Source organism: Lonchura striata, chromosome 6 (genome assembly GCF_046129695.1).
Source record: "Lonchura striata isolate bLonStr1 chromosome 6, bLonStr1.mat, whole genome shotgun sequence".
Lineage (NCBI taxonomy): Eukaryota > Metazoa > Chordata > Aves > Passeriformes > Estrildidae > Lonchura > Lonchura striata.
In genome coordinates this window covers 33,971,268-33,986,603 of record NC_134608.1, presented here as the reverse complement: position 1 = coordinate 33,986,603, position 15,336 = coordinate 33,971,268, and the positions used below count along the sequence as shown (strand labels likewise).

At 45.3% G+C, this 15,336-nt stretch overlaps 1 protein-coding gene across 9 annotated transcripts in view; it reads right to left on the bottom strand.

The window, feature by feature from the left end:
* Positions 1-4,999: 4,999 nt before the first annotated feature.
* The window catches only part of SUSD6 (sushi domain containing 6), a 91,648-nt gene continuing 81,311 nt past the window's right edge, over positions 5,000-15,336 (bottom strand). For all 9 annotated transcript variants that reach the window (XM_077784109.1, XM_077784108.1, XM_021540767.3 and 6 more), the window contains 3 exons: positions 13,724-13,862; positions 12,168-12,589; positions 5,000-11,171 (listed from right to left, as the gene is read on the bottom strand). In XM_077784109.1, coding sequence (XP_077640235.1) covers positions 11,146-11,171; positions 12,168-12,589; positions 13,724-13,862 — 587 coding nt within the window. In that variant the 3' untranslated portion in view covers positions 5,000-11,145. The remainder of the gene's footprint in view (positions 11,172-12,167; positions 12,590-13,723; positions 13,863-15,336) is intronic.

Below are 15,336 nucleotides of genomic sequence, written 5' to 3'. Positions count from 1 at the left end.
GGGGTTTTTTTTTTGTTGGGGTTTTTTTTTTTTTCCCAAAGCTAGAACAAAAAAAGTAAGAAAAAGGAAATAAAGAAGAGCATTTAAAAAAATCTTTCCCTATTTAAAGAAAAGACAATTTTAAGGTTTTTTGTTTGTTTGCTTGCTTTACCAAATCCTTTTCACATTCAAGGAAGAAAAGGGTGGTTTTATGTTTAAACTGACATCCTTAATTTCAAAGGTAAAAGTAGCCATGGCTATGTAATAGCTGGGTGCTTCATGATCCAGGCTCCATGTTCTAGTAGATAGGCAGGTACACAGATGAAAATTCAGGCGAGATCTGTGAAGCAGAGCCACAAGACAATGTCAATAAGCTCCTGAAAGAGGGAATAAAGAGCCTCACCAAATGATTATGCTCTGTTTTTGTTAAGCACATTTTTAACTTCAACAGCTAAATAACATACCAGCTCACAGCTGCTTTATTTAAAGTTTCATTGATCTAACTCTGTTGGGAGCTTATAATGAATACCAGATCCCATATCCCTTATATTTTCTATGGAGACAGGCAGAAGGAAAACACTTAAAACAAGGCAAGCTTTCTTTGAAAAGCAGGGGAGGGCGGGAATCCCCCTCAAGCAGTAATATTCTCCTGCTCCCTCACCAGATTAAAAAGGAGACACATAAAAGTTACAAGTAACTTTTCTTGGTTATGGAAGCCAATAAAACAAGAAATATCTTTTGGACTTTAAAAAGAAAAAAAAATCATACTTCTTGGTTTTGAAAATTTCAAAGTAAACTGCATCAATTGCCCAGAAGGGCATAGCGTTTGGAGAATTTATTAACTCAGTCATTATCCTGACAGCAAAGTATCTCCCCTGTGCCCTGAGAGATCACATTTGGGCCTCTCTCTCTGGAGAGAGACTGGTAAGAGTGCTTTCTCTTGCCCCATTTACATCCCTTCCTTACTCCCTTGGCTTCAGGTTAGCAGTAAGAATGCTGCTGATGGGTTTGTGCTCCTGGGGGAAGGATCAAAATGCAATGGTGATGGGCATCCTCAGAAACTACAAAAAGTAATCCCAGGTCTAAAGTGAAGATGACTTCATACAAATGCAGAACAGAGGGAGAAGCAAAGAAAGAAAAACATTTAATCTCCCTGAATTTATCATAATTGTCTTTGCTAATTGCATGAGGAAGCTACAAGGCATTAATTCTTGCTTCTCAACTCACTGGGACCAGGACCAGCCAAACTGATAAACCAATCAAAACAGCAACACACTTTGTTCCCTATTGCAATAGTAAGCAAGAAAACTTTATTCCAGCACCTCTAAGGAACAGCACCGCATGCCTCTGCACCCAAACAACTCCCACACTCCATTGCATTTTTACCGCTTTGTTCTGAAATTCCTAATTTTGCTGCCAAAATGCAGCAAAGAAGAAACTTCCTGGCACGACTGCCAGAGTCCCCACTGACCTTTCTTAGGCTGGGAACAGCAGGGCCTCCATTGGATACCCAAGGGCAGGGCCCTGACTGGTTTATCTCAAACCCATTCAAGAGAGTGATTAAGTAGCAGGTGCTACCCTTGGCATTAGGCTCCACATGAGGACAATCAACATCTCTGAATTACCATTTCAGTCATTCCCTTCCACAGCCTGGCTGGAATAAAGGGGCCATCCCTCGGTCACCACATGCAGAACTGGAGCTCACAGCTAAAGCAGAGGTCTGGAAAAAGACATGGAGAAGCTGTCATTAAAAGCATTTATCTCCTGCCTGCAACACAACCTCTGACCTGGAGGTTACTTCAGTTTTCTGTGCTTTTGTTTTTTCCCCCTCTCCATCAACAAGGGTAGTGTGGGCCTTCCCACCCACAGAGATGCCACAAAGATAAAATCCCCAGTTATTTGTAAAACCGTTGAAAAAAGCACAGGCAGGCAATAAGAGAAATACTGAAGAGTTTCACCAACAAATCAACTATTTTAAAGCTTCCTGGAGGAAGCAATTATTTGGAGCCAGGTTACATTTATGAGGGGAAGCAGACTGTAGGATGGTAACAACTCTATCTTGCAAAGCTGAACCTAGGATAATAAATCTCCAGGAAACAGCAATTACAGGGACATTTCTGCCATTCTGTGCAGGCAGCTCATGGAAATGGAGGAAAGTTGTGCAAGTTTTGAGTCCTATCACCCACAGGAAGCCCTATACTGCCCTGCAGCACCCAGGGAGAAGAGCGAGAAATAGGAAACTCAGCATATCAGCACCCTTGGGTACCAGGCTTCCACTTCTGGCTCCCATCCAGGAGCTGGCTCCCTAGGGAAACTCTGCTACTCCCAAATCTAGCCCCTGATCTTCTCAACATCAGGAGACTTTAAATGTGGGTTTAAAGATGAACATTATATACCTTCTAATTATAGGTAACATGTTAGCCCTTCTTAGTGGAGGATCTGCCTGATGGGCAGAGCTGGGGCAGAAGCAAATCCAGCAAAGCAGCCAGCAGCTCTACCCAGTCCAGCAGCATCCCCAGCTGCCACTGACTGGTCAGGAAGGTCGTGCACTGCCACTGCCACCTCTCCCACCTGCCCTCTCATGCTCAACTGCCACTGAACCTGATGAATAAGACCTGGTGCTCTCAGGTATTCAGAGGATGTTCTGACCCACAACAGCTGCCCCCTCCTTCCCTGAGAGCATCAGCTCTGCACCCAGTGATGCTTGGCTGCTCGAGCCACTGGGTGCTGTGGTTTGACACGTGGGGACAAGCGAGAGCATGTTTGTCCCATGAAGTTGGTCCCCCAGCCTTATCGGGACACATGAGCCTGGAAGATAAACCCTGTATGCCGCACAGAGCTGCTAAACTCAGCGTGATCTCAAACACCAACCACTAGAAGAGCTGCCAGATCACAGGGGCACATCTGGACAAGGAGTCAAGGGTGTTTGTGCCTACTAGAACCAGTCTGTGCCCTCTTGCCCCAGAATCTGTTTTTTTCCTCACTGGTGTAACATGAAAAGCCTGAGGTATATCCCACAGATGCACCATGGGCTCAGCATGGGCCAAATGACAAAGAGCTGTCAAAGAACAATCACCTTATGCCAAGGTACCCTGAGGGCTGCTCAGCTCTGTCTGTGTCTCACAGAAGGTTAAGGTGAGGTGTTTGCTGGTAAACGTCATTGTCCTGCAAAAAGGAACAGAGAGAATTGGGAAGTCCATTGCGTTTGTTTTCCCATCCCTTCTCCTGCATCCCAGCTTGGTGCCAGGAGAGACCATTCAGTTTTGCCAAGTACCACAAGAGATGAGGAATGGGGGCTGGCAGGGTGCCCTGGCCAGGCTCTCCAGCGACAGCACCGTAAGGAGCCCTGCGGCCCCGGCAGGTGAGGAGTGCGCCAACGCTTTGGGAAGCACGGGCTGGCTGGCACGCAGCCTGCCGGCAGTCTCCTTTCGGAGGGGAATCTGCGTTTCCACGACAGCCTCACAAAAAGTGAGCGGCTGGGGGAGCTCTCAGCGCAGGGAGGGTCCCGGCGGGCGGAGCTGCCGCCCGAGGCACGGAGCTCTCCCGAGCCGCCCCGGCCCGCCGCTCGCGGCTCCTGCGCCGCGCGGCGCGCCCGCGGGGGCGGAACGGCGGCCGGCGGCGGGACCCCGGCGAGGGCACAGCCCACCCGTGCCCTTTCCTCAGCCACTTGCTCGAAGAGGCTTTGTGGCGGGGTCAGCCTTTGTGACGGGGCTGCTCTTCTGGAGCAGAGATGTTCCTGCGTGCCCTGGCCTTTCCGCCCTGCCGCCAAAGGGCCAGCTGTCAAGGAAGATTGCCCAGACCACCCACCTCAGGCTGGCTTCCTTCAGGCTTGGCTCCCACAGTTATTTCTCATTGCCAGGACAAACCAGAGGTGACAAATAATTTCCAATGTGGCAAGAAGGGTACATTCCTGGCTGCCAGAACTGCTGCGGCAGGAGATCATCACCCAGTGAAAAACAATAATTAAAAACAACTCCTGGAGGCCAATTAGTCCCTTGTGTCAACTGTCTGGTACAGGAAGCATGCAAAGACCAGGGAGCTCCAGTTTCACACTAGTAAAATTACAGTAAGATCTGCTTGCTGTGTGGGAATAGTTTTTGGAACAAATGGAAATAGGAGGAAGGTAGATGTCACCCCTTCCCTTGTCTTTAACCTGGCTGTTCCTGCCCAAAGAATAAAAGTAATGTCTGTAATTAAACAAAAATCGTAACATCTCTGAAGGCTGCTTTGAACAAGCTGGACAAAAGGATCTTCCCTCTCCTTCCCTTCCCTACTGTGTTACTGATAAGAGTCTGTTTAAAGAAAGGAACACTCATTAGTACCCTTGGCTGAAAAGGCAGTTACCTTAGTTTCTGAAGCAAAACAAAAAATTAATAAAAAGAGTAATGAATTGTATATCACACTGAAAGAACAATGGCTGTCTACTCCTCTGCAGTTTCTGCTTCTCCCACCCTCCCAATGCAGCACAACCACAGAAGAGGGAAGAACAGAGCCTGCCCCAGCCTCCCCTCTGCACTCACAGATGCACTAACCAACAGATCTGTAGATCTCTGATGTCTCCTGTACTGACCTGCTACCCACTTGGGATTATTTCACCAATGAAAGCTATCTCCCCTCTAAAAATAGCACTCTCTTCTTATATATACTGTTCTTACATAGACTCAAAGATGAATTAGCTATTTATTTACCCTGTCTTCCTCTCTGAAATGCATTCATACCATACATGATCTCTTTAAACCTTTACCCCTTGCCCAGCCTGGCCCCATTCCTCAAGGAATTCTATGCAAGCACACCAAGGGCAGCCTTTGCTTCTGAACTTGGAAACATGATCCTTCTAAGGCTGCACCAACTCTGAACCTCTCTTCCCCAAGATACTTGAGCTAGGTTTAGCTTCATCCTGGTTTTTACAACAGCAACATATTAATTGTGATCTGCTAGATTGCCAGGCTACAAGGCCTAAGCAGTTAAAACAAAACAGAAAAAAACCCCACCGAGCAAACAAACACAAGAAATTCTTCACTTCAAAAGAATTTTTTTAATTTAGAAATGCAGCTATATACATAGAACAATTAAATTAAACTTTGTACAAATATTAAAATACTATTTTCACACCCACTGCAATGTACAGGATACCAGAAAATACATAGAAAATAAAGCAAAATAAAACCGATTGGGTGACATCCTGCACAGCATCAGTTATGGTTTTAAATCCCACATATATATAGAGTACCATTCTGCAAATAATTCCATAGTGGTGCAATTCAGATTAGAAGAAAACACATATAGGAAAGATTAATGCAGAAAGGCAATCAAGCTCCCCTTGCATCAGCAACTACCAGCAGTCTACCCACCACATCATTGGACTTCTGCTTCACAGACAACTTCACTTTGTTTTCTTTTGGAAGGAAGCAACTCTGAGAACCTGAACTAAAACATTTTCCAGTACAACTCAGTTGTCTCTGTCTGCTCTCACTCAAGGACAGAAGCAAAAGCATAGCTTACAGAAAGCATATGCAGAGCATCAATACAACATGTGCTGGTGGGTACACAGATCTGAACATCACCTGCAGAGGGTCAAGTTTGAAAGCAGTGCTGAACACAGGGCCCTGAAGTGTGGGAAGTGTTATGTTCTGTCCTGGTGTGCTAGGACTGGAAAAAGGCTTACTTCTTGTATAAAAATACACCTTAAAATGAAGCCTGCTCTAGGAAACCTCTTTGCACTTTCAAAGCCTATAGTAGAGAAAAACTGTTTTCTAATGAAGTTCTTCTGCAAGCAAAGGTTTTCACACAGAGCAAATTCAATCCGCTGTTCCCTAGTAAGGATTAAAGGGTGAAGACGGGGTGAGGCAGGATGTGCAAAATGAATGGGATTTATTGCATTTATATACAAAAAAACCAAAGTGAAATTTATTTAAATAGATATCTGAATAGATTAACAAGGCAGATTTTTTGTTTAAACTGCTATCAGAACAGTAAAACCACATTTTTTTGCAAGTATGTTCTAAAAAGGTCAGCAAGGACAGCTCAGTGTGTCGAACCAGTTGTACATTAATTTTTTTATACAGCAAGCCTGCTGGTGGTATGCTAAATCATCTAACAAAGCACAAGCTTCCTTACAACCTGGTCACAATTGCATTAGCTCATTAGCCTGTAGTAAACCTCTGTTTTCTGCTCTTAGAAACTGTTCCTTAGACAACTCCTTGCGTTCCCTTTTCTGTGCTGCAAATGACTTAACCATCTCAGATTATTTCCAATGGCTGAGCCAGTTGCTATCTTAGCCCCACTCCTCAGTACTGACCAAAGTCATCCACCTCTCAGAGCATCATAGGATGTTTCTTCTCAGAGCATGTGGAACAGATTTCTTCCTAACACACCTGAGTTCTCCACACACTGAAAGGCCAAATTAAGACACCAGATGCAGTAAACAATTCACCACACCAGACCTGAAAGGCTAAGGAGAAACCTCAGCAGCAATGCCCAAGGGGTGAAAAGCACTCTGCTTGCTGAGTACATGTTCTGCTACCTAGAAATTTCCCTGGTGGTTAAGGATAAAAATGCCTTAAGCTCTTCTCCCTCCCAAACTCTTGATGTTGTAACTCAGCAACAACTCTAAAGGCTCACATGCTTCAGTGCATGTCTCCCAACTTATTTTTTACATCTTCTGCAGTTAATGATGGGGAAGCACAAGCTATTTAAAACCAGAACACACAAACCCCTCTCTCACCAGTGCTGCTGACGCCCTTCTGGCATCATTTGAGGTGAGCTTCATGATGCAGACCCTGATGAGAGACTGGCCCACTTCCCCATGGGTCACTGTCAACTTCACATTGTGTTTCTCTCAGGCTGGTCCAGTTCTACAATGCTTGGACTGTAAACACTGCAATGAGTTGCATTTCTTTTTTTTTTTTTTTTTAATTTTTTGTTAATTATGGAACTGGAAAGGAGCAAGGAAGTTCTTCTATTGCACATAATAGCCTGGATTTCTAAAATGCCCTTTCCCCCCCAACTATCAGACTCCAAAAATAATGGAAAGCTTTAAAATAAGTGCTATTTTTATTTTTCTCAATATAATTAAATAATTTTAATGTTCTTGAATATCACTGGATCCAGCACATATGACAAAGCATAAGATGATTATGTTGGGAGTGTTAAATAAGAAAAATGCCTCCCTTTGAAATCTTTTGCCAGACATAGGCAGTGGAAGAAAAGGTATGGAGACTGTGGCCCCATCAGGGAAAAAAAAAACAAAGGGGAAAACCCATTTACTGTACTACATCTTGCAAGTCTGAGCCTCTGTGCTTCTTATCCACTACACTGAGATGCAGGCTGCATCTACTTATGGCAAAATCCAGAGAGAACATACTCAGCTCAAAGATAACAAACACTTCTGAGGCAGAGTGCAGCTCACATCTCAGCGATCTTTAGGCTTCAGGCCTTGCTCCCATAAGTAAAGATAGGATTGTGCAAGGTTTTCCTGTATCACTACCCAAAGACTTTTCAGTCCTTCAGCCTCTGCAGAATTAAAACAAACACGAATGAATAATAATCATGAGTAAAGTGAGGCCTTGCTCTCCCCCTCCCCCTTGAAAAAGTTGTCAGATGTCTTCTGGGTTCCTCCCCTGCTGTTTCACCTCATTTTATAAGAAAATTAACTCTAAAGCTGAGGATGTAGACAAGCAGTGTGATACCTCCAAACTGCATTCTATATTCTGGCTCACACAGATCCTTGGGCCCTGTTCCCACAAGATTTGCTGCAGGGAATACAGCTCTTCTGCAGGATCTGGAATAATCAGATAGGTTACCAGCCAGCATGGAGAATGGCCTGGAAGCTGCTGGCTCACCCTCAACAAGCCAACAGAAGCTGCCTGTTTATACTTGATCACAATAGCTACACTTGCATATTTTCCTCCTCCACCTCCACATTTCCTCAACTCGTTAGCAAAGCCATTTCCAACAATTTTTATCTAATCCAATTATATGAGGTTTAACAAGACCAAGTGCCAGGTCCTGCACTTTGGCCACAACAACCCCCTGCAGCAGGACAGCTGCCAGGCTGAAAAGGACCTGGGCTCACTGACTGATGTCAGACTGAACATACAGCCAGCAGTGTGCCCAGGTGGCCAAGAAGGCCAATGGCACACTGGCCTGTATCAGGAGCAGTGTGGCCAGCAGGACCAGGGTTGAGATCATCCCCCTGTACTCGGCACTGCTGAGGCTGCACCTTGAGTGCCGTGTTCTGTTCAGGACCCCCCAATTTAAGGATGTTGAGATGCTCAAATGGATCTAGACAAGAGCAACAAGGCTGGTAAAGGGTCTGGAGCACAAATCCTATGAGGAGGCTGAGGGAGCTGGGGTTGTGCAGCCTGGAGAAGAGGAGGTTCAGGAGAAACCTTATCACTCCCCACAACTCCCTGAAAGGAGGGTGTAGCCAGGTGGGGGTCAGTTTCTGCTCCCAGGTAATGAGCAACACAGTTTTAAGCTGTGCCAGGGGATGTTTAGGCTGGACATTGGGAAGAAATTCTTCACATAAAGGCTGATTGGGCATTGGAATGGGCTGCCCAGGGAGGTGGTGGAGTCACCATCCCTGGAGGTGGCACTCAGTGCCATGGTCTAGTTGACAAAGTGCTGTTCTGTCATAGGTTGGACATGATGGTCTTAAAGGTCTTTTCCAACCCAGTTAATTCTGTGTGATTCTGTGAAATTAAAACACTCCCTCTTTGTAGAGCTTGCTTCCTTTTCCCCCTCACTCAAATTGAATTTTCTCCCCCAAGCTGGCAGTTGCTTGTTTTACAACAGCAGAGAGGAGGCCAGGCCACAGAGGATGTGTTTTCTGCTGGTGGTGCAGGTGCTCGTCCAGAGCAAGGTTAGGCCTTGCCTTGGGATCAGCTTCCAGCTTCTCCCACCAACCTAGAACTAGCACTACCCCTTTCAGGAAGGCAACACATTCCCAACTTCTATACCTGTAATTGCAGAGGGTCAGTTTGAGCAGGCAGGACCCTAAATGCATAAAAAACAACTCCTGCTCTGAGCTGTTTAGGCAGCAGGAAAATCACACAGACTTTTCTCCACACTCAATTACCACTACACTTTCTCAACCCCTTGAATAAACCAATGAAGGAGAATTTACTCAAGCTTAGACTATTACCAACAGCCAAAAAGCTAAATACAATCGTTCCCATGCTTATTTTTTAAAAATTCTAATGGCAGATGTGTAAACAACATTTGTCCTCTACAGCTCTTGAAGCTGAGACACCACAGCCCACTGTAAAATGACACAGGATTTTCACCATCCAAACAGAAAAAAAAATACCTAAACCACCCAAAAGGGATTTATCAAATTCTTGTGTTAATGCAAGGTAACATGAGCAACAGGGAAGGATGTTTAAAACACTTTAATCGTAAATTAACATCCCTCTATAACAAGGATAGGGAAAAAAGAATTCTTCCATCCACAGGCACACACTGTTCCATCTGTCCTGGGACTTAATAGCTATTCAGGAAAAAGAATAGCAAATACACAGCTGGACACTATGACCAATCCCCATTTCAAAGAACTGGAGCTATGCCACAGTGATTTTATACGTAAAGATGTTGTATCATTTTTGTCAGGTGCTGTAATGGTTTTTTACTGTAGCAATGAGGATAAGGATGGTGAGGATCACAAACCAAAAGCAAAGCAGCAAATACAACATCCCTGTTTACCTGTACATTACCACATGATGTGTAAGGCCATGACATTTTGCTCCTTCAACTCAAAAATGCAGCAGCTTCTCACAGGGCAAACACCTCCCTGGTTACTTCAAGACAGTTATGACAAGGTACATGCATCTAAGAAATCAACTCTTCTTGCTGAAACCAATCCCATGAACAGTGCCCAGACATCAGTGAGGAACCTTACAACCACCACAGCACTTGGACTGTCTACCCCAGACAAATGTGGCTTCCTGCAGTTACAGAGTTCCAACACAGACAATCTGACCTGCTGTAGGTAACTGCGGTGAGCAGAGGTACACATATTTCTGAATTTTCTCTTCCCTACTACCAGAACTTGAAACAAACCTCAAAACTTCAGCACTGAGCTGTGGCGTCTTCTAGCACTGCTGTCAGTGTACTTGACTTTCCCTCGCCACAACAGGCTGGCACTGTGTTTAGGAGAAGCTTTACCAAAAGCTGCTTACCCCCAGCCACAAGGGAGGAGCCCTTCTCTATGGGCCCACTCAAGCCCACCAGGTTAAAATAGCAGACCCTTTGCTGTACAAAGCTAGGAAGACACACCAGCCTGTGAGATGGCAGCTACCCAGGATTCAAGTACTTACTATGGCTGGAAAAGGAATTTGGGATTGCACCAATGGCACTAGGAACGCACTACTACAGGCATTTTTTGTCTTGGTATTTTCAAACATCTGAACCTCTTCCAGTGGGCTGCACTGGTAGAGGAAGAAGGAGGGGACAAAAGTGATTTCCAGGAATGGACTCCAGCAGAGATGGGACAGAGGGCATTCCTACATGTTGGACTTCTCAGCCTTCAGTGCTTAAGCAATTCTCAGTGAATTCCTGCAGGTCTAAGCTGTCACACAGTCCATCTCACTTGAGGTGCTTCTAGGCATCACAAGCTGCTCCTTAACTGCGAGCCCTCCCAAGCCCAGTGTCAGTCCCAGTGAGGCATTTTGTCCTGCCCTGTCACAAAGAGGATGCTGGAAGAAGAGCCTATATAACATATATATGTATATTTAAACTGTGTCCGCAGCCAGCGAGCAAGCGGGTTTAGCCCCTGCTCTCTGGGCAGCAGAAGGGCTAGAAAGGCTGATAAGCTGCAACAAGCCAGTGTGAGGAGGAGAAAGGCACAAGAAAAGAGCAGCTCTTTAGAGACTGCTGTCAAACATCTGGCTGGGGAAGAGGAGAGGAGAGCTCAAATCCACTCTGTTCCTTGAGCCCCTGATGCTGATGGAATGGGGAAGCCAGTGCTGCACCAACTCCACTGGTGCATCCAGGAGGCAACCTGGCGACATCCTTTGGATCTTCAGCTGAGGGCATCTCTTCTTGGAGGTATCCAGGGTACAGCTTGCGAGGATGGGGAAGACTGCACAGAGTGCTTCTGTCCCAAAGGCAGGGAGAGAAGGGGAGGAAAAATCCAAGATGGAGAAAACTAGACAAACACAGCAGACCTCATGCTTCCTTCAATAATGGAATATCTGAATGGTGGGGAGAGAAAAAACAGAAAAAGTAGTCAAACTTCTGTAGTTCAACACACCAGAAAAAGTACTATTGAAAGCAAGACAGGCTCCCACTTTCATAACATGACAGTGCAGTGGTCTCCCTCTCATCACCTCACAGCACAAAGGACTCTGGAGGGCTCTGCTCCAACCTGCCCCTGAAAGTGGGACCATCACCAGCTTCAGCCTCGAAAAACTCAGAGGACAGATTCCATCACCACTCTGGGTGTATATCTGGTCCTGCATTACCCTCTCAGCACAAAGTACTTCTTAATACCATGGAAAAGAGAAGTCCTGCCCTGACCTATCTACAAGCCAATTACATTTATTGCCAAAGACACAGCAGTCCCTGCAGAAGAAACTTTAAGCTACACTTTCACATCAACTCTGGCATTGCAAAGCCACTTCTTCAGGACAGCACAGAAGTGAGGAATAAAAGATGTTTTGACTGTTCAACAGACTTGCCCCTCTGCCTTCTACAGTAAGTTCAAGCACATCCCTCTTAGGTCTTACAGGCTAAGGCTGTAGTACTGAATTCTTTATGGCAGAAAGCTGCTTACTAAAATAGTTTAAAAATTAAGCAGCCCAAACATCACAAAGGGTTTGTATTCCAAACATCTCCTCCCACCCCCACTAAGTTTCCACAAACACAGTTATTTTACTGCTTTTGCACTATGATGCTGGAGGCTGTATTTCTCTGAAAATCCTTTGTTAAAACAGGAGCAAGCAATAGACAAACTTGCTCAGACTGCCCTAGGCTCCCAATCTGAGAAAACCAAATTCTTCAGAAGGGATTAAATACTGCTTACATGTTTAAGAGGTGAAACATGCTATAAGGACTGGATCTTTCCAAAAGCTGCTCTAGTGGCAGACACACATAGGGGCATCCTGTGTCATTTTTTCACCCTAAATAGTCAACTGCAGAACCTACTCTCAAAAGGGTCTCATTTCGTGCTCCTTGCACAAGTCACTTACCATCTGTGTATTCCTCAGAGGAAGTGAGTGATAAAAGGCTCTGTATGTCACTGCTTTCTGAATCTTGGACCTCTTTGTGTACAGGTCTACTGCTAGCCATGCCAGCTACCCAGGAAGAGGTAGCAGCCTGATGAACAAGAACAGTTTCAGAGCGCTGAGAGCCACTGGCTTCACACAGTCCAGAATGTCCAGGGGCTTCATCTTCTCTTTCAAAGGTATTGTGAGCCCCTTGGTCCGGCTGCTGCATCTCTCTGGGTCCATTCTGTCCAGCTCCCTCTGAGAGCACGATCTGCACTCGGGAGTCCGAGGGTGGAATGCAGTTCCCTGTGCTGCCATATACTGCTTCTTCATAGGATGGCAAGGCCACTTGGACACCATCCACCATAATAGAGACCTGATCTCCAGACACACCTTGGTCCCGCCTCAAAAAAAAGGAACAAAGAGGGGGGAGGAGAAAAAAATAAATCAAGTTGAGTATTTATTTTACTACATATATCTTACCAAGAACTCCAGTAACCTCCCATAGCAGAACTCTTAACTCTCACCATTTAGGGGAGGACAGAAATTCAAACAGTAATTTAACAAGGTCAAGCAAGCACAATCTTGCAGCCCTACTGTGAATTGCCACTAAACATAAGCTGGGGCTGTAATTCACAACACCCGATGGATTTAACAGCAAGAGCTGAAAAGGTTACAATGCTTCCCCCACTCCCTCCCTCACTTACCTCCACAGCTAAATTTGACATAGATCATGACTCAGCTCTGTGCTTTTGGCAAAGAGCACTGTTAATGCCAGCCTGGTGCACTGCTACATTCCACAGCACCCAGCACTGTGTGTTCCACTGCCTCTGCTGCCAGCCAGATAACCCCTGGCAGGATGGGGAACACAGCTCTGGCACAGCATTAATCACTTGGCCTCGTAAGACCTGAGAGAAATTTTTTCTTTTCTAGTACTTTGGGCCTTTTCAGAAGAGGGCAGGCTGCAGGGCCCTACCTCTCAACCTCCCCACTGCTGGAGTGTCTGCCTTAGCTGGCAGCAGTGTTATGGCTGGGTTCCTCTTCTCATCCACAAACCAGGCCAGGAGGGTTCTCCTCCCACAGCAGAGAAGGATGGCAGACCTGCACATGTATCTGAAGAGCAGTACTGCTTAATTTTGGGTCCTCAGAATCTCAAGCAGCCTGGGAAAGATGCACGTATGTACACCCAGGCAGACTTCAGTAGCTATCCAAGGCTAGAAGAGGTAGGAAATTGATTTACAGCCAGGCTAGTAAGTATCATAACTTTTTCCGTTCAAAGCCAAGGCAACAGCATAAAGAAGTCACTTGTTGGGTGGCACATAAGAATGGACTGCAGGTGGGCATCACAGACCACCGTTTCAGAGAAGCGCTGGATCAGTAGAATGGGACAGAGATATCCCAGAGGTGACGAAGAGAGGAGCAGGGAAGTGAGGAGCCAAGTTGCTCCAAAACAAAGATCTAACCCAACTACTTGAATGGGTTTCTATTGCAAAGAAACATGGTACACCTCTGCCCCTCCAAACCCCAGCTACACTTACCTGCTGTGATGGAACGACTTCAGCTTTCGCTGCAGCAAAACAAACAGCACAACTAAGAGCAGAATCAGGGCAACGGAGCTCGCTGTGGAGGCTACTATGGACAGTGTGGGCACTCCAATTGTGGGAGGAGAGTCCTTCTCTACAAAACCAAGGGGAACACAAGGTAAAATGTGTAACTGCCATAGAGAAGGGAAAACATTCACACTGCTCCTCAGGACTTACTCCTGGGTGCGTGTGTAAGGAACCCAAGTTTCCCATACAAGACACACCACCTATCTCAGTTTGCAGCTCAAGCTGCCGTCTCTCCATCAGCTGCAAAGGGAACCCAAAATAAAACAGGCACATGCAAAGGTCCTTTGGAAAAATACAGAGCAAACAGAAGAACAATACAAGCAGGCCATGGGAACTGACAGATGGAGTAAGGGTCATGTTAGATAGATATAGATCTGCCTGAGCAAAAGCTGGAGAGTGTCATGATGTCACCAGCAAGGCCAATAATTGTCTAGCACAATAAGCAGCATATTTTAGGCCAAACAACAGAAAAAGTTCCAAAAACCATTTTTTCTCAACTAATGTAACAGCTTTGCAAAGAGGGGTGGAAGTCAACTGGCTGGGTATTATTATGCACTTATTACAATTAAGACACAGAAAAAATTAAGTTTCTCTCTCACACAAACATATGCCAGAGGATAGAGAAGGAAGGCAGATGTTTTTTCCGGGTGCTGAGTTTTCAGTGTTAGATACATGTGCCCTGTTCACATTACTCTTTCCTGCCCTTCTGCAGCTGTGCTGTGTGACTGTAGGGAACCCAATTTGGCTTTTAAAGAACCTGTGCAGGTATAAACTGGGAGTGAAGGGAGAATGGCTTGGAGGTGGTATTGCTGAGTACTGCATACCATGCCTAGAAGGCTACACTAGTCATTTTACCTCTCCAGAGGAAATAATTGTCTCTACATGTTGTTTCTGTCCCTAATTTGTGTCTTTGGTAGAGATCCAAAAAGCCTCAACTACCCATCAGCAAACACTACTGTGAGTTGCACATTTGGTTTACGCAATTCCTCAGTTCCTCTGTCTATATCCAACACATTCTTCAGGAGCACAAATGCAGAGGGAATTCAGGACACATACAATTAGGTATTAGAGGAAGAGCACTAGGTAAACAGGAAAAAAAAAAAAAAGAACTGGAAGATCATTATTTTTAAGCCTACAGCCTGAAATCTATGCCCAAAACAGGCATTTAAGATGGAAACCTAGTTTGCAATTTTCTGCATCATCTCTTGGGGTCAAACCTACTTGGTTTAGTTGGTTTGAACTTGTTTCTTTGAAATCTTTTAGAAGTAGCTTGACCCTTCCCCAGGGAAAAGAAAAAAAAAAAAAAAAAACCAGCAACTAGCACATTTTTCCCTATGGCAAACAGGGTTGAGTAAGGATTTTAACTTCCAGCATTTCTCAGGGCACTAACAGGAACAAGGGAAGGCAAATAGAGATACCCTATTTTCAGCATTAGTACATTATGCTGTCAAACTGTTCACTATCCAGGGTGCACTCCAGAACATTTACCATCTCATATGCCAAAAAAATGTCACTACCTCAAATACAATAAACTACCAAAA